The sequence below is a fragment of the Amblyraja radiata genome, chromosome 21 (assembly GCF_010909765.2).
Source record: "Amblyraja radiata isolate CabotCenter1 chromosome 21, sAmbRad1.1.pri, whole genome shotgun sequence".
NCBI classification, from domain to species: Eukaryota; Metazoa; Chordata; class Chondrichthyes; order Rajiformes; family Rajidae; genus Amblyraja; species Amblyraja radiata.
The window spans coordinates 25125080-25145264 of NC_045976.1; the positions used below are offsets into that span (position 1 = coordinate 25125080).

A 20185-nucleotide genomic window follows, 5' to 3' on the forward strand; every position below is an offset into this window, starting at 1 on the left:
CAGACTACATGCTCCTTACATCAAATCCCCAAATGTCCTGTGGTATTATATTTGCATTGGACAGCACAGGGAAGTGTTGTAGAATTTTGCATCTTTTAAAGTCTTCATCTTCTTCACAAACAATCGCTGGGAGTGAGGATGGCTTGCTTCCACTCCAGTTTGGTGATTTTTGAGGTGGCTAATGGCAGACTTGCAAGCTGTTACTGGTAGGTCAGGAGATGTTCAATAGGGCAGGTAGATGGTAGTTAGGAAGTGGTAAGTTCCTTGTGCAGCTAAAAGTGGCCTTCCTGGTGCCCCCTTTCAATAGACTAGTCTATTGAATATCCTTCCTGAATATTTCTTTCCATTTTAGCAGTCTGGACCAAAGATTCTCATGATTCCCACAAGACTGTTAAGATAGTACACTTCTTCAAGGAGACTTCGAGACTACCTTGAAATGTTTCCTTAGTCCACTTGGTAATTTCTTCGACTCGCTATCTCAAGCAGCTGGTGTCAGCAGTGAAAACTACTAAGTGTCATCTGCATGTAATCACAACTCTAATTAACATTGGGGTTGTGGCTTGGGAAAGAACATTGACACTGACTTGCTGATCCTGCCAGAGAATTTGGAAATGTTTTAACAAAGTTGCACAATCACAACAATAACTCAAATTTTCTGTCAATTTCCTTCAGCCAGGTTCTATTCAGCACCTTTCCATTGTAGAAGTGTTTAGCTCAACTTTCCTTCTGATATTAGCTCTGTTCAAGTTGGATTCAGGTGACCATTCAGAAGCTTGTACCTGCTTCCAGTTTTAATGCCCCATTGCCATAATATTAACCCTACCTGCTACTTCCGTCGCTATTACAGGAAATCTTTGTCTAGCATTCTTTTCTTCTTTCATTAATTTTTTTAATTGGGTTGACTACCTGCTCTTTCTATCACTAATTTGAGTTTGAACTATCATGCTGTTTTTCGCCACTGTTGTAGCTTTCCAGCATATGCCATTTTTCATTTTACAGATTAGTATGAAAGAATAATCAAAGGGCAAGTTTTCCAATGTACTCATTTACTGCAAATACTGTATATAAATGAGAATTTAAAAGAATCTAACACGAGTAGATGTCAAACATGGGTTCTTAGATGATTAATCCCATCATTTCATCATCATATCACTATTCACGCACAATCATATGAATCATTATTGGATTCTGTATTGCAAAAGTATAAGGTAATGATACTCATTAACATGTACCCTGTATCTACAAATCTATATTAACTATACTGTGTTCTCCATTTCAATGCATATGATTGAGCTCATACATCTGCCGTCATCAGGAAACATTGCTCTCACTCTCAATAATACTTGTTTGGAAGAAACAGCATGATGGAGCTTGGATACACTCACCTGCTTCGATAGACATTCAAACTGACCAGTGTTGCACTTGCTGTTATATCTTCTGTCGATGACCACTTTAATGGTATCTTCCTGTACATTTGCACAGAGCAGAGAAGTAACAGAAGTGGAACATGCCATACTTGGACTTAAGTTGATCTCAATTAACCATGGTTTAAAGTCTTCTCCTAGCAAGAAATCAGCGCCATATAGTCCAAAATTGCTCTTGCGTTCTTCTACATTAGACTGAACTGTTATCAAACTACAAATTATGGCTTTTTTCATAGAAGGGTAGATAAGTTCCTTCCAAATGTTGTCATCACCTTTAATTTTCAAATAGTCTTGGAATTCGTCACTTGACCACATGCTCTCTTTCGGTATTAATGGGTTCCGCTCAATGGCTGGTTTTAATTTCTGCTGAATGGCATTGTTGCAAAGATGGATAGAACTATAGAAAAAATAAACACCAACATAGTAATGTTGAAATGCTTACCATAAACATTTTCATTTAACCTTAAAACATTGGTTCCCAATATACGTTAAAAGTAATGGCAAAGCATTAATTGCATGCAAGCAGCAGGAGAATCCATGACATGTTCCCTCTTGACATCGGGGCCAACAGGACATTCTGTCAGTTGTGGTCATTCTCCAGCACAGAGTTATCTCCAAAGACTTGTCAACCTGCAGAATATATTTGCTAAATCAGCAGCTTACACACATGAGAACTCACAATGACAGATTGCTTCTTTGATGACAGCACAATGGAGAAGCCAGCAAACCAGCTGCCTCACAATGCCAGAGACTCAACCAAGTTCATTACTGATCTCGTGTGCAGTCTGTATGGAGTTTGCATGCTCTCCCTGTGGCCATCTCTGGATACACGGGTTTCTTCCTACATCCCAAATATGTGCAGATTGGTAGGTTAATTAGCCTCTTTAAATTGCCTCCACACACGGCACAGTGGCGCAGCGATAGAGTTGCTGCCTTACATCGTTTGCAGCGCCAGAGACCCGGGTTCGTTCCTGCTATGGGTGCTGTCTGTACGGAGTTTGTACGTTCTCCCCGTGACCCGCGTGGGTTTTCTCCGAGATCTTTGGTTTCCTCCCACATTCCAAAGGCTTACAGGTTTGTAGGTTAAATGGCTTGGAGTAAGTGTAAATTGTCCCTAGTGTGTGTTAATATGCAAAGATCATTGGTCAGTGCAGACTAGGAGGGCCGAAGGACCTGTTTCCGCGCTGTATCTCTAAACTAAGCTAAACTAAAACAGTGTGAGTGGCAGAATCTGGAGGTAGTTGATGAGAATGTGAGAGCATAAAAACTAGGATTAATGTAGGGTTACTCTAAATGTGTTAATGATAGTAGATGCAGATTAGTTGGGCCAAATGGCCTATTTCCATGCTGTATCTTTCTATGACTAATTAATATTGGTTTTAACCATCCATATATCACACAGTAAACTGAATAGTAGCTTTATGCTGTCCTGGCTAATCCAAGCAGTATATATTCCAGTATAGAACTGTTCCAGAGCCGCTGTCTGAAAAAAGCTCTGAGAATAGCTAAGGACAAACTGCACCCCCTCCACACACACCTGGAGATACCGGAGCATCGAAACCCAGACTACAAGACTGCTAAACAGCTTCCTGCCACAGGCTGTGAGGCTGCTAAACAGTCACTCTGTACTCACAGTCACCTGATTCTGCGGCTTTGCACTGACATTTTAATAACTCTGGCACTGCCCACTCAAATCAGCTGCCCTGGATATTTTAATTTTAATGACTGGTTTTACTGTATTTTAATGTTGCTGTTTTACCTGCTTTTAACTATTTATACTGTTTCATCAGGGACTGGATTGTTTTTACTGTTATTATGTGTGAAATGTTTTTAAGTTTCATGTGCGATGCTCCGGTATTCCCTGGGAAACGTCTTCTCATTTTGCACTGTACAACTGTTGCTTTGCAAGATGACAATAAAGGTTGATTGATTGATATGCATACTCTTAGTTCAACCTTGATGTTATCATTGTCCCATTGCAGCCATGCCCACTTTGAATCTTCTACTCTTCTAATCTTCTACAATATCAAGTTCAAGTTCAAGTTCAAGTGAGTTTATTGTCATGTGTCCCTGTATAGGACAATTAAATTCTTGCTTTGCTTAAGCACACCGAAAATAGAAGGCATTTACTACAAAACAGATAAATGTGTCCATATACCATGATATAAATATATACACACACGAATAAATAAACTGGTAAAGTGCAAATAACAGAAAGTGGTTATTAATAATCAGAGTTTTGTCCGAGCCAGGTTTAATAGCCTGATGGCTGTGGGGAAGTAGCTATTCCTGAACCTGGTTGTTGCAGTCTTCAGGCTCCTGTACCTTCTACCTGAAGGTAGCAGGGAGATGAGTGTGTGGCCAGGATGGTGTGGGTCTTTGATGATACTGCCAGCCTTTTTGAGGCAGCGACTGCGATAAATCCCCTCGATGGAAGGAAGGTCAGAGCCGATGATGGACTGGGCAGTGTTTACTACTTTTTGTAGTCTTTTCCTCTCCAGGGCGCTCAAATTGCCGAACCAAGCTACGATGCAACCGGTCAGTATGCTCTCGACTGTGCACCTGTAGAAGTTAGAGAGAGTCTTCCTTGACAATCCGACTCTCCGTAATCTTCTCAGGAAGTAGAGGCGCTGATGAGCTTTTTTGATAATTGCGTTAGTGTTCTCGGACCAGGAAAGATCTTCAGAGATGTGCACGCCCAGGAATTTGAAGTTCTTGACCCTTTCAACCATGATATAAATGGGGCTGTGGGTCCCACTCCTACTCCTTCCAAAGTCCACAATCAGTTCCTTGGTTTTGCTGGTGTTGAGGGCCAGGTTATTGCGCTGGCACCATATGGACAGTTGCTCGATCTCTCTTCTATATTCTGACTCATCCCCATCAGTGATACGCCCCACAATAGTGGTGTCGTCAGTGAACTTGATGATGGAGTTCGCACTGTGGTTCGCTACGCAGTCATGGGTATAGAGTGAGTACAGCAGGGGGCTGAGCACGCAGCCTTGAGGTGCTCCTGTGCTGATTGTTATCGAGGCTGACACATTTCCACCAATACGAACAGACTGTGGATGAGGAAGTCGAGGATCCAGTTGCAGAGGGATGCGCAGATACCCAGTTCTGCGAGTTTGGTAACCAGTTTGGAGGGGATGATTGTGTTAAATGCTGAGCTGTAATCAATGAATAACAGCCTGACATATGAGTTTTTGTTGTCCAAGTGGTCCAGTGCGGAGTGGAGGGCCAGCGAGATCGCATCCACTGTTGATCTGTTGTGGTGGTATGCGAACTGCAGTGGGTCCAGGTTTTTGTCGAGGTAGGAGTTGATTTGCTCCATGATCAACCTCTCAAAGCACTTCATCACCACCGGCGGTAGTGCCACTGGTCGATAGTCATTGAGACATGTCACCTTACTCTTCTTGGGCACCGGTATAATTGATGCCCTTTTAAAGCAGGTGGGGACCTCAGACCTCAGAAGTGAGAGGTTGAAAATGTCCCTAAAACTCCCGCCAGTTGGTCCGCACAGGTTTTTAGAACACGACCGGGTATACCATCAGGACCAGGTGCTTTTCGGGGGTTCACCCCTCTGAAGGATTTCCTGACATCGGCCTCTGTGACTGAGACTGAAATGCCATCGCAGCGAATGGGGGATCGGGAAGGCACATCAGTATTCTCCCTGTCAAAGCGTGCGTAAAACGCATTGAGCTAGTCAGGGAGTGATGTTACACCGACATTCGAGCTGCCTCCTCGTTTCGCCGTGTAGGAGGTGATTGCATTCAGGCCCTGCCACAGCTGCCGAACATCTGTCTCATCCTCCAGTTTGGAGCAGAAGTCCCTTTTGGCCTTTTTGATGGCCTTACCAAGGTCGTATCTGGTCTTCATGTAGGCCACTGTATCATTGGAGGTGAATGCCCTGTGTCTGGACTTCAGGAGAGTGCGGATCTCAAAGTTCACCCAAGGTTTCTGATTGGGAAACACTCGGAAGGTTTTTGTAGGGATGCAGTCCCTAAATCACTGTTTATTGCAGCTGTAATTACTTCCCAAATCTTTGTCAGAGTCTCTATCTCAGATACAGCTGCAATCATGTTTGGGGTTTTTTTGTCCTGTTCCCTCTCTACTGCTCCTGCAGTGCTTTGCGCATCCATTCTGAATCCTACCTTCATCTTATGTCACTGAAACTTTAAAATAACATGTGCAAGCAGACAGCCTCATTCTCAGCCCAAATCATAAGTTCACAAGTGCATATGTCATAGGAGCCGAATTGGGCCCTTCAGCCCATCGAGTCTACTCCGCCATTCAATCACGGTTGATCTATTTTTCCCCTCTCAAACTTATTCTCCTGCCTTCTCCCCACAACCTTTGACACCCATACCCAATCAAGAACCTGTTCATCTTCACTTTAAAAATACCCAAAGATTTGGCCTCCACAGGCCGTCTACAGATTCACCGCCCGTTGGCTGAAGAAATTCCTCCTCATCGCCTTTCTAAAGGTATGTCCTGGGAATCCCTGGCAATGCCTCCATGTCTGGGGCCCACATCAACTCTAATTAATCTTACACATGGACCAATGTCTCCATATTGCTTTGTGTTACTACAGGCTACAGAGTATGACAGACCAAATATTCTCACCTCTTTTCACAGCATCTCCTTGCCTTCTACATCAATTAATTGTTTCCGGATGCCCTCTCTCTAACCAACAACATGCGTGTCTCAACATCACCAGGTATTCCCAAGCCCACATCATCAAACTGTAAATATCATACAACCTCGGAAAATTACCCTCGTCCAATATCTGAAGACAAAAGAGACTACAGATGCTGGATAATGCAGCAAAGCGCAAACTGTTGCTGGAACTCAGAGGGTGAGGCAGCATCTGTGGAGGCAGTCATCAGATAAATATTTCAGGTCAAGACTTTACATCCCTTTGTCTCCACAGATATTGCAGAACCCTCACAGTTATTCCAGCAGTTTGCTTGTTGCTTCATCCACTATCTTCCTTGACTGACTATCCTAGCTTCGTCTTCCATCTGGTTACTGTCTTCCCACAAGTATCTAAGCGAGCACCGGAATTGCCAAGGCATGGAAGGCAATGGGCCAAGTGCTGCTAAGTGGGTGCTTATACATTTGCAAGGATTTAGTGAACCAAAGAGCCCCTTGTTCTGTGCTGGGAGATTCAGTAAAGTCCCACCCTCCCATGTCTGCATCTTCACATGGTTTTCATGCCATCCAATGTCAAAACCAAAGGAAGACCTGACTGAGGTACACAAAATTATAATGTCATAAGGTCATAAGTGATAGTAGAATTCGGCCATTTGGCCCAACAATTCTACTCCGTCATTTGATCATGGCTGATCTATCTCTCCCTCATAACCCCATTCTATTGCTTTCTCCCCATAACCTCTGACACCCATACTAATCAAGAATCTATCTATCTCTGCCTTAAAAATATCCACTCTCTTGGCCTCCATATCCTTCTGTGGCAAAGAATTCCACAGATTCACCACCCTCTGATTAAAGAAATTCCTCCTCATCTCCTTCCTAAAAGAATGGCCTTTAATTCTGAGGCTACGACCTCTAGTCCTAGACGCTTCCCATTAGTGGAAACATCCTCTCCACATCCAGTCTATCCAAGCCTTTCACCATTCTGTATGTTTCAATGTGGTCCCCCTTCATTATGGATCCATAGGCCTCACAATGGCATCACCATCCACTTTCAAACCCAAATAACCTATGTGAAGCAAGTTGTCCTGATTGCTAGCCGGGAGAAGAGTATGCCCTTGCGAATGTCCTGGCACTCAGGTAATTGGCCTCTAATGACAACAACGTCTTCTTCTGTACCAGGAGCATGACTCCAGCTGTCATGGAGCTCAAAACTCCACCATCACACCTCCTGAACCCCTCCAGTTTCAGTTTTACTGGGGATCATCAGTCCACACTTTATCGTAACGTCAAGAGCAATAATTTCACCTCTAGAATTCTGCGCTCATGTCCACGTTTAGATCAACACTAATAATCGCTGGGCCTAAATGACTCTGACAGAACATAATCCAAGCTTCAAACATGTATCAGTGAGTGTCACTTTATTGATGGGTTGGACAAATACTTCTAATATGCACTAATAATTGGGAGGAGATTAATGGGGCACTAAGTGGCTGTGACTTCTCCAGTTTAAACTGAGCAGGATATGCCTGAGCCTGTGAGACTGGTCCTGGAGATATCTAGAAGTATGGCCATCGGATATACTTCTATAAGCATGATTACTCCGCTTGGCCAGATGTGTGGTGGATCTCCTAAGTTTGCTTCATTGTCCCAAATGTTACTTCGCGCAACAGGTAGAGCTGCTGCCCCACAGCACCAGAGACCTCCGGGTTTGATCCTGAACTCGAGTGCTGCCTGTGTGGAGTTTGCACGTTCTCTCTGTAACCATCTGGGTTTCCTCTGGGTGATCCGGTTTCCTCCCACATCCCAAAGACAAACGGGTTTGTAGGTTAACTGTAAATTTCCCCTAGTGTGTAGGGAGTGGATGCAAAAATGGGATAACATTAAACTAGTGTGAGTGGGTAATCAATGGTCGGCATGGGCTGAAGGGCCTGTTTTCATGCTGCATCGCAAAACTGAATAAAACAAATGATTTGCATTGATGGAGTTACTCTAGTTCAATGCCAAAAGCACACACTGAATTGTCCATTTGGTTTTATTCAGTGTTTTCTCTCATGCATTCCAAATTGTTCAATGGCATGGGAATCAGCAGCTGCAGACGAGAACGCCCCACCACCCAGATGATCACCTTCGTGCAGGCCGGAGTGCAGCTGCCAAGAACCACAGCAGCCAGGAATCCGTCAGGAATCCTGGCGACTGCACAGGACTGGCAGCCTTCCGTAGACCTCATGAAACAGTTGAAGTTCCCACAGCACATTGCCACGGCCACCCTGAGGCCAGATATCGTCCTGGTCTCAGAGGTGACCAAAAACATCATCTTGTTGGAACTGACAGTGCCGTGGAAGGACCGTCTGGAGGAGGCCCACGAGAGGAAGAAGACCAAGTATGAAGAGCTGGTCATAGACTGCCGTAAGCAGGGCTGGAAGGCAAGGTGTATGCCCATCAAGGTTGGCTGCAGAGGTTTTGCAGGGCAATCGCTCTACAAAGCCTTGAGTGCACTGGGCATCAACGGAGTGGCAAGGAGAAGGGCCATCAAGAACACCACAGAGGCAGTGGAGAAGGCCTCGAGATGGCTCTGGATCAGGAGAGAAGGCCCATGGGGAGGAGCGAATGCCACCTGAACACGTCATGGTCTGATCAACCACGGCTGGGTCGCCTGGGTGAGGGTGTCTGATGTTGAAAGACCCGAAACACCCAATGACCCCAGGTTACATCACTGATAATGTGTTCAGGAGCATCTATAGATGTATTTGTATCAAAAAAAACTGTAACACCTTAAAGGGAAGATGAGAATCTGTCATGTTAGTATGGGTCTGGAGTCCCATTTGGCTGCAACTATAAATTCCATCCCCAGAAAATCTTTATTAAATCAATAAACAAATCTGATAGTTTTGTAGCTGTCGTTACTATTTAATCTGCTGCCATGATGGGATTTGGAACTTGCATTCCCTATTTGTCCAGCCTTTTGAGTTATTCATCCAGTAACATGATTACTAAATCAGCATAACCATAAATAACTTTACATACATCGCAAGCAATGTGTTTTGCTTTATGTTACCTGTCAAGATTCTCCAGTGTGAAGGGCTGTGTGGAAAATCTTAAGTAGCAGTCTTTGTAGAACCATACTGTTAGTGGATTCCAGCTCGTAACAAGGAACCAGAGTCTGATGTCGAATTTGGTGTCGTAAATCAAACGGGGCTTCTCAATGTACTTCTGTACCACCCACTTGGGGGTTACAAAGGAGGGGTCAATCTCCTTGAGTTCCAGGAGATCATCCAGGCTGTCGACGCACTTTATACCTATAACATGAAAGTGAACAAAATATTAGATGCCATTTTCAAGGTTAGCAAAACTCTCGAGCTTGTGAAGGTTTTTGTGATCACTGGACATGGATGCGAGAGGTTTAGAGGGATATGGGTCAAACAAGGGAGGTGGGACCAGTGTAGGTGGGCATCTTGGTCAGCATTTTGGTTAAGTCGGCAAGTGGGGCCGAAGGGCATGGTTCCATGCTGCATGACCCTATGATTACATTTAATTTTCCTTATGACTCAAGAGATTTCTGGGAATGATATACACTAGAGAGTCATGGTTTGAAATTTCCAAATACTTCCAAATTTACAATAGGGCGAGTTGTGAAGCAATTGTTAAAAGATCTGTTTTTAATACATTCTGTCATCTGACATGGTTTTAATGATTCTTGCCCTGTCTGAATTGGATATCAGTGTGTATGAGATGACACTATTTGATCAGTGACAGTGTCCCACCAGCATGTCAACCACCCTGTACAAGCCAATACAGTCATTATCATTGCTCTGTACTGCAATTCTATCCTGAATAGTTTAGTTTAGTTTAGTTTAGTTTAGTTTAGTTTAGTTTTGTGATACAGGCACACTGGGTCCGCACCGACCAGCGATCCCCGCACATTGACACTACCCTACACACACACTCACACAATGGACAATTTACACATACACCAAGCCAATTAACCTACGTACCTGTACATCTTTGGAGTGTGGGAGGAAACAATAGATCTCGGAGAAAACCCACATGGTCACGGGGAGAACATAAAACTCCGTAGACACAGCACCCGTAGTCGGGATCGAACCCGGGCCTCTGGCGCTGCAAGCGCTGTAAGGCAGTAACTCTACTGATGCACCTCCGTGGCTGCCCTAAGTTCGTTATATTCTTATCATTTATAATAACAGGAAGCATTGGTCAAATTCTAACACTAAAAGATTAGTGGGTTGGGGTCATGGAGAAAATAAATATGCAAAATGCCCAGAATAGAAAGCAATTCTACCCCTGACTGCCAACTCACAGAGTTTGTGGAGGTGGAATGACAGCTGGATGGTCAATCTGCTTGTGAATAACAAAGATAGATACAAGGTGCTGGTGCAACTCAACTGCTCAGGCAACACCTCTGGAGAAATAGGGTGGGTGATGTTTCGGATCGGGACCCTTCTTTAGTCCCCAGAGATGCTGCCCGACCCGCTGAGGTACTCCAGCATTGGTGTAAACCTGCATCTGCAGTTGCAGTCTGAAGAAGCAACTCAACCCGATACATCAACCCTTCCTCCTATCCAGACATGCTGCCTGTCCTGCTGAGTTACTCCAGCAATTGTATCTATCTTTGTTATTGCAGATTGCTTGTGAATAATTCTACCTTAAATACAGACAAGATTTTCTGGTCCCAGCTACTGAAAGAATGTGGAAAGGGGGAATGTGGAAACTGGTGTGTCACATTGATCAGTGCTGGGTCCACTGTTATTCATAATTTTATATTAATGATTTGGTGGCATGATTAGGAAGTTGCAGGTGACATTAAAATTGGTGGTATAGTGGACGATGAAGAAGGTTATTTGAGATTATCACCTGATCTTGATCAACTGGCTGAGGAATGGCAGATTGAGTTTCATACAGATAAATGCAAGGGCAGAAGTTACACAGTCCTGAGGAGTGTTCTAGAACAGAGAGACCTCAGTGTGCAAGTATATAGTTCCATGGAAGTGGTGACACAAAGTAGACAGGGTGGTGAAGAAAATGCTTGGCATACTCGCCCTCATCAGTAAAGAAATTGAGTACAAGTTAGACACAAAATGCTGGAGCAACTCAGCGGGACAGGCACCTCTGGAGAGAAGGAATGGGTGACGTTTCATGTTGAGACCCTTCTTCGGACTGATGTCAGGGGAGTGGGTGGGACAGAGATAGGATGTAGTCGGAGACAGTAAGTCTGGTGGGAGAACTGGGAAGGGGGAGCGGGATAGAGAGGGAAAGCAAGGACTATTTGAAGTTAGAGAAGTTAACGTTCATACCGCTGGGGTATAAACTACCCAAGCGAAATATGAGGTGCTGTTCCTCCAATTTGCACTGGGCACCACTCTCACAATGAAGCAGACACAGGACAGAAAGGTCAGATTGGGAATGGGAGGGGGAGTTGAAGTGTTGAGCAAGAGGGAGATCAGATAAGTTAAGACCAACTGAGTGGAGGTGTTCAGCGAAACGATCGCTGAGCCTGCGCTTGCTCTCGCCGATGTAGAGAAGTTGACACCTGGAACAGCGAATACAGTAGATATGGTTTGATTGCATTCAGGACTCTTTGCACCACTGCAAACCCAGCAGGAATTTTAATGGAAAGTCCATGATGCAATAAAAGGCATAACATTTTGTGGAAGTGTTGGCAGCTGCCTTTCAACAGGTCACTGACTACCCTTCCCAGATTCCTGCATACACACTCACTGAAATGCTGCATTTCCTGGTTACGTGAGGCATCAGCACCGAATGACAACAGTTTCATTGGGATGGATCCTGGCAGAAATACTAAACAGAATTTAGTGACATGGTGTCGCAGCGGTAGAGTTGCTGCCTTACTGCACCAGAAACCCCAGTTCGATCCTGGCTACGGGTACTGTCTGTATGGAGTTTGGTTTCCTCCCACACTCCAAAGAGTTACATGTTTGTACGTTAATAGGCTTCGGAAAAATTGTATACCATCCCTAGTGTGTGTTAGCGTGCAGGAATCATTGGTCTGCACAGACTCCACCATGTATTTCTATACTAGACTAAACTAAACTGAGAATTAGGCTTCAACTGCAGAAACTTGACCCATTTTGAAAAGATGTCAGTGCCCTAGTTCAAAGAGAAAGTGCAGAAAACCACAACACATAAATTTTCATGGTAGACAGATATTGGAGGTTTGACAAGATTCCATCAGATTGACCCATTTACGCACATTAAGACAAGACTTTGCTTTAAAGGAAAACAAATTGATACACATTGTTCTGCAAGTCAGAGAAATTATTTTGGCAGTTTAGAATTTCAGAAGGATGAGTAACTTGTGTGCCAATGATCGGGACTCTTCCAAAATGCACAGATAAGAAAATGGTCAGCAGATGAATGTGATTTCACACTTGTAGTTTTAAACTACACTGCGTGTATTAATATTTTTCTCCACTGTCAGGCAAAGAAAGGTTTGTGTCCATTTCAGACGTTCATTAGAAAATCAATGGGACCATACTGCCCTATCCTGACTAGCCACCAATGCTGCCCCACTGCCTGCAGAGGCTGAACAGGTAGATCCCACCTCCTCACCTTCTGCTGCCTTCCTGAGGCCTCATCCTGGAATATCCCCGACAGCCCTGACACTTGGCAGGCTGCCCAAGGCTATTACAACTGTTCTTAACTATTTCTAATGGCTTTATTCAATGCTTCTGGCTATGCAAAGCAAAACAATTCAAGCTGCGCTTGTCTTATTCTGCAGCATCAGTAACTCCACTCGAATGTAAAGCAGCCCTCCCTGGTGTAAACACAAGGGCTGAATGGAACGTGCTTTGGATGCAAAGGCACAGAGCTTTTCCTGAGGATGCCATTACTCCACCCATGGACTCAACGACGAGGCCAGCAATGTTCCAGTCAATCAGATACATCACCATTAGAACTCTTCAGCACATGCACAAACCCAAATTGAATTAAGCCATAAGTAGCTGAAAGCCTGTGGATTTCTTCTGAATTGCTCGCTGTTAGTCATGATGATTCAGCCCATATCCTCCAAACTCTGGGCCAACAGGGCCCAAGCTTTGCATGCGGTTCTTCCTGAAATTGCACCACCACCCTTGCTGACAAGATATCCTCCAATTTACCCCCAGGCACAGGCTGAAGAATGAATGAGACCAAACAAGTCTTGCTTCATATTACCTCTACCCCGCGACTTTGCTGCCGGCTTAATGATCCAGATATTTCTGATGCCCTCTACTTCCAACTGAGGATAAACAGACTTAAGGCTGTTGAGAAGATTCTGGCAACGGACTAAGTAATGGTGAGAACCGGGCATTGTTGCTTGATGGCTGAAGAAACAGAAACACACAAGGAGTAAACATTTAGAACAACTAAAAAAAATTGACACCTCATTCACTCTATACAGTATTTGTTCATAATCCAGCAGAGATACTAAACAGAATTAGGCTCCCACTTCAGATACTTGACCTATTTTGAAAAGATGTCAGTGCCCTAGTTCAAGGAGAAAGTACGGTAAACCACAACATATAGAACTCGTTTTTGTTCTCACAGTGGACAGATATTGGAGGTGTGATCAGATTCAATCAGATGGTCCTGTTTTTACAAGGCCTTGTTTTGAAAGGAAATAAATTGGCATACATTGTTCTGCAAGTCAGAGAAATAATTTTGGTAGTTTAGAATTTCAGGAGGAAGAATAGCTTGTGTGTCAATGATCAAAACGTTTCCAAAATGCACATACCTGTATCTGAAAATGGTCAGCAGGTGAATGTGATTCACACTTGCAATGTTAAACTGCGCTGTGTGTATTAATATTCTTCACCACTATCAGGCAAAGAAAGCTTTGTGCCCATTTCAGACATTCATTAGAAGATTAGAAAATCAATAGGGTCATAATCCAGGTGCTCTGAACTCGGCACCCCAACCTTGAGCCATTGTTTCTATCGAATTAAACTACTAGATGGGGGTAGAGTCTCCAAAAGCTCATCCCCATACTTTGGAATAAAAAGGAACTGTATCAAAGAGAGACATAAATACTCAACAGGTCAGGGAGCATCTCTGGAGAAAATGGATAGGTGACATTTCGGATTGGGACCCTTCTTCAGACTGATTATAGTAGGGACTGTGGGAGGTAAAAGCTGGAAGCTAAAAAAAAACAGGGCAAATCAGGTCCTGCAATTGGTGACCTCAGGCAATGGTTCCCTGATAGACCATTTCCAGTCTCCGCATCCAACACATAATCCTGCACCATTTCTGCCAGCTCCACATGATCCCACCACTGGTCACATCTGCTTTCTCCCACTTCCTACTTTCCACAGGGTCCACTTTCTTTAGGACTTCCTGGTCCATTCATCCCTTCCCACCCACCCCAGAGATGAATGGGTGAATCTTCTCAAGCTGTGAAGGAACACCATTCTGAAACAAGTTCTTGACTCCTCACAAATGGCAATGAATGGTTTCCTGCACAGAATTGGAGACACCATCTGATGGCAAGAGATGAACAAAGAGATCGGGGACCCTGTGCAGAATTGCAAGATGCACAGATTTCTAAAATGTAACCCATCGTGGAATGGAAACACTTTCGTCAAGGCTCAGACAGTCTCTGGTTAAAAATTGGGTCAGATCTGTTTTACAGAACTGGGAAAATATATCTGGTGAACATTGTTTATTCGTAAAATTTCTGTGAGACAAATTTCTTGGAAAACACCCATTCATTAATGAGCATTCACAAGCAGAAAAGGCAATTTACCAGATGAGGCATCGCTAAGGTGCACGTTACAATTCACACCAAACAAATTTGATCGTCAGATAGCATGACCCCACTTTACATAGTGTGGTGGAAAAAAAGAGATCAATGTGAAGTGCAGATTTTAAAGGAGATGTGTGGAACAAATCTTTTTAAACAGAGGGTGGTGGGTGCCTAGAACATATAGGTTGTGGAGACAGATATGAGAGTAATGTTTAAGAGGCTTTAAGGTGGTCACATGGATATGCAGGGAATGGAGAGATATTGATCATGAGATTAGTTTATCTTGGCAACATGTTCGGCACAAATATTATTTGCTAAGGGGCCTCTTCCAGTGCTGTACTCTTTATGTTCTATTCTCAAGGAACTGCTGATACCAGTCTGACCCACTTGGAATATTCAAACTTTGCACAATATCCCACATCAACAGGACTGGCTGAACTAGATAACTACACCCGTTAATGAGTCTGTTGGAACCAGAGGTGCAAAAAGTGTGCAGGGAGACAACAGAAGGGTGCCAAAGAAGACAAGCACATGGCTGCAGAGGTGCCAAAGTCTAGATGCCATTGAGGTTTAGAGACACATTGAGAATGAAACCTACATCCGATGGACACCAGAGATGGTAGATGGAGGTGGAATCGTAACACAGGACCTCAACGCAGGTCATAGGAGACCGTGACTGAAAAGGGTCTCCCACATCAGGGGAGTGGGCAGTTTCACATCAGTGAGAGAAGCAGACAAAGAATGATCAGAGGATGCAGAGTAACAACACCAGAGTTCAGCAACAGGCCCTGGAGAAACACAACCAGTTCCTGCAAGAAGGACTGTGTATTTGTAAGATTTCGTGCCAAAGATGAGATCAAAGAGATTGGACAGTTGTTTTGGATGGATGTTTCCTTCATGTCCGTTTTTTTTCATGAATGGAGGAATGTAACGCATGTTATGGAAGTAGTGATCAATCACTGCTATTGTATTGCTATAGCGTGGTAAGGATTGCATCATGTGGCCGTGCACTCTGTGTTTTTGCAAAGCGGTTTAGTGTTGGAAGTTCCAATGTGGCTTAGACAGTGTGTGTGTGTGCCTCCCTCTCGCTCCCCACACAAAGAGAGAAAGTCAAAATAGGAAGGACAATGGAAACATCTTGTATCAAATAAAGTACCCTCATTGCTAATTTGAATTACCAACTATTTCCACTATTTAAAAGATTTAACCGTGACCTGCGTGGGTTTTCTCCGAGAACTTCGGTTTCCTCCCACACTCCAAAGATGTACAAGTATGTAGGTTAATTGGCTTGATAAATGTAAAAATTGTCCTGAGTGTGTGTAGGAATGTGTTAATATGCGGGGATCACTGGTCGGCGTGGACCCGGCGGGCCGAAGGACCTGTTTCCGCGCTGTATCTCCAAAATAAACTAAACTGAGACATAGTGTCAACACTTCTTAGCTCTGCTCTAGTCCTAGTGCTGGCCAGTGCGGTTTCTGAAGGGTTTGCAAGCTTAATACTACAGACTTTGGAGAGGCTGCAGAGGAGGCTTACTACTTTGGAGAGGGTGCAGAGGAAGTTTACCAGAATGCCGCTTGGATTAGATGGTTTCAGCTACAGGGAGAGGTTGAATAGACTTGGATTTTCTCTTGAACATCAGAGGTTGAAGGGGAACACGATAGAAGTATATAAAATTATGAAGTGCATAGATAGGGTAGACAGTCAGAATCTTTTTCCCAGGGTGGAAACACCAGAGGGCATAGCTATAAGGCAAGAGGAGGAATGTTTAATGGAGATGTATGGTGCAAGTTATTTTTACACAGAGTAGTGGGGGCCTGCAACGCACTGCCAGGGGTGGTGGTGGAGGCAGATACGATTGTGGCGGTTCAGGCTTTTCCGTAGGGACGGAAGTGCAAGGAATAATAATAATGGATGGGATTTATATAGCGCCTTTCTAATACTCAAGGCGCTTTACATCGCATTATTCATTCACTCCTCAGTCACACTCGGTGGTGGTAAGCTACCTCTGTAGCCACAGCTGCCCTGGGGCAGACTGACGGAAGCGTGGCTGCCATTCTGCGCCTACGGCCCCTCCGACCACCACCAATCACTCACACACATTCACACACATTCACACACAGGCAAAGGTGGGTGAAGTGTCTTGCCCAAGGACACAATGACAGTATGCACTCCAAGCGGGATTCGAACCGGCTACCTACCGGTCGCCAGCCGAACACTTAGCCCATTGCGCCATCTGTCGTCCCGTAGAGGGTGATGGATCATGTATAGGCACGTGATCAGTTTAATTTGGCATTATGTTCGGCATAAACATTGTGGGCTGAAGGGCCCGTTCCTGAGCTATAATGTTCTATGTTCTATATGCATGCAAGAGGAAAGGGTTTTTTTCAGCGCTGACTGTGGGACAGGAGAAGCAGGAATACTCCAACTCCCCACCAAATTTAAACTAACCTGTTTCTCCATCCTAGGGTCACTCAACTCTCAACACCCCACCACCATCTTGGGATGTGGACCCCATTCTCCAAGCTTTAAAGCAACTCATTCCCATACTTACTGAATAAGGCAGTGGTGTTGTTCAATTAGATCTTCCCACAGTTCTTCACTTGGGGTCACTGGGTTCTCTTCTTTATCATCATTTCCATTGAGTTTCTGGTTTTGCACAAAATCTTCACACACATCGATGGCCATTTCTATCAGCTCAGTGGACAGACGGCAAACCCTCTTGCAATGTCTTCCCGAGCCTGGAAAAAAGAAAGGAGGAAAATATTGTATTACCTTGAATGTGATACAACTCTTTATTTTCAATATGGTGTAGGAAATGCCATCTGTGAAGCCTGCTATGCAGACAGGACTGAAGGAAGATTGTGGGATGTAAGAGATAAAAAATCCAAGGAAGTAGTTGTAGGTGCCCTTGCTAGTAAATCATCTAAAAGGAAGAGATATGGAATACAGTGGTTACATCTATCTATCTATCTATCTATCTATCTATCTATCTATCTATCTATCTATCTATCTATCTATCTATCTATCTATCTATCTATCTATCTATCTATCTATCTATCTATCTACCTACCTATCTATCTATCCATAACTCTTGTTATCGTTCGGTTTGGCGGTCATTCTATTTGCGCAAAAATGGTTTGCGTTGCGCTACGATTTTTTGCATGATCACGCACCGTTCTCCTGTGCTGCGATAGCACAGTTTCATTCCGATTGTTTGAATGTCGTAAAAGTTAGCGAGGTTTAAAAATCTTAAAAACCCTGCATGCGCAGATCGATCTCTTCTGCCTTCCAGCGCCGCGCGGAATAGTCTCTTCCCCTGTCACTCCCTGGGACGGTCCGCCCCTTCCTGCGCCATCGTGTCTTTAGTAGAGCTGAGGATGGCCGGCGGAAGTTTCCAGCGGACTTTCAGAGGGACCCGAAGCAGCCCCGCCCCAAGCAGCAGCCCAGCCCAAACAGCAGCCCAGCCCCAAACAACAGCCCAGCCCCAAACAGCAGCCCAGCCCCAAACAGCAGCCCAGCCCCAAACAGCAGCCCAGCCCCAAACAACAGCCCAGCCCCAAACAACAGCCCAGCCCCAAACAGCAGCCCAGCCCCAAGCAGCAACTCAGCCCAACAGCAGCCCAGCCCCAAACAGCAGCCCAGCCCCAAACAGCAGCCCAGCCCCAAACAGCAGCCCAGCCCCAAACAGCAGCCCAGCCCCAAGAAGCAGCCCAGCGTCGGAGACCCGACCCAGCCCAGCCCAGCGTGGGAGACCCAGCCCAGCCTAGAGTCGGAGACCCAGTCCAGCCCAGCCCAGCCCGGCCCAGCCCAGCCCGGAGTCGAAGATGACACCGATGTCGCCAAACGGAAAGCACAGACTCTGATCTCGGCAGAGGAGAATGACCAGCGACCAGCGCCCGCTGTGAGTCCCCATCGCCAATTCCAGCCACTACCCCTCTGGTCCCCCTTGCTAACTCCTACCCCCTCTCCCATGATGCCCCCCTCACTTCCCCCGTCTTTTCTCCGAGCTCACTCCCCACCCCCCCCACCCACACACCCCTCTCCCCCACAAACCCCCACAACCTATCCCCCCTGCCCCCACACACCCCTCCCCCCTGCTCACGTACCCCTCACACACACCCTGCCCACACACACACCCCCACACACCCCCCTCCCACACACACACCCTCCCCCACATCCACCCCCCCCCACATCCCTCCTCCCCCCCTCCCACACCCATCCCGCCCACATACACACCTCTCCCCACCCCCCACCACACAGCCACCCCCCGCACACCCCCATCCACCCACGCACCCCATCTTCCCCAAACACTACACCACCCTCTCCCTCCCCGTCCACACACATCCCTCCTCCCCTCCCACCCCACACACCCCCCTGCCACACACCCCACTTCCCACCCCCCTCCCCTCCTCCCCTCCTACACATGACGAGGAAGGGGAGGGAGTGCTGGGGGATGAGGGGAAATGAGCCGCGCCTGCGCAGATAGGGACAATGGGTGAGTGGTGGAATATTGCGTTGGGGAATGGGTTGCGTTGGGAGACCAGGCCTCCCGTGTGACTGAGACCCAATGGGTCCCACTTAGTCTAGTCCCTGTACTGGTATTCAGAACCTTGGAATATTGACCAAGTGTCATGAGGTTGAATCTCATCTTTCCGATGGAGGAAATTGAATTAAAACATATAAATCTAGAAAAAATGCCAGTTCCATTAATGATTAAATAAAAACTGTTAAAAATGTAAAAATAAAAAACTGCAGCCACTGGTTTATACCAAAGATCGACACAAGTGCTGGATGTCAGCAGGTCAGGCAGCATCTCTGGAGGAAAAGGATAGTGATTTGGATCGTGATTCTGCTTTAGACCCTATCCTCTATCTCTGATTCTAAAAAACTGTCTGATTCGCCAACATCCTTCAGAGAAAGTGAATCAGAAATCCACAGCTGGTCTGTCTGCATACTCCTACAGATCCACCAACATAGTTGGCTCTTAACTGTCCTGTGAAGCTTCCTAGTAAGTTTTTCAGTACAGACGGCCGTTAGTAATTGTGTAAATCTAGATGTCATCCGGGTCATCCTCATTCTGTGAATAATATACAGAGCAGAGGGAATGAAAGGTCAAGAGGGTGACTGTGAACAAGGGTGTGGGATTTTGTATGGAGTGGGCGTTTCAGGGAGCGCAAGAGATTAATAGATAAATTGGTCCAATGTCACTAACACTAAGTAGCTTTCCTGGTGACTACATCAATAGTTTAATATAAAACTTTCAAACAAATTGGTCCTTATCAATACCTGTGCACATTGGCAATAATATTGTCAGAAAACCTGCAAAGGTGGCACGCTGTTAATTCTGATCGTA

The 20185-nt window shown here is 45.2% G+C and overlaps 1 protein-coding gene across 1 annotated transcript in view; it reads right to left on the reverse strand.

Moving 5' to 3' along the window:
* Nucleotides 1–1256: 1256 nt before the first annotated feature.
* The window catches only part of ttll8 (tubulin tyrosine ligase like 8), a 55287-nt gene continuing 36358 nt past the window's right edge, over nucleotides 1257–20185 (reverse strand). The window contains exons 9-12 of the mRNA XM_033039343.1: nucleotides 17384–17570; nucleotides 13266–13414; nucleotides 9133–9373; nucleotides 1257–1821 (exon numbers count right to left, since the gene is read on the reverse strand). Of these exons, the coding sequence (XP_032895234.1) occupies nucleotides 1257–1821; nucleotides 9133–9373; nucleotides 13266–13414; nucleotides 17384–17570 (1142 nt within the window). The remainder of the gene's footprint in view (nucleotides 1822–9132; nucleotides 9374–13265; nucleotides 13415–17383; nucleotides 17571–20185) is intronic.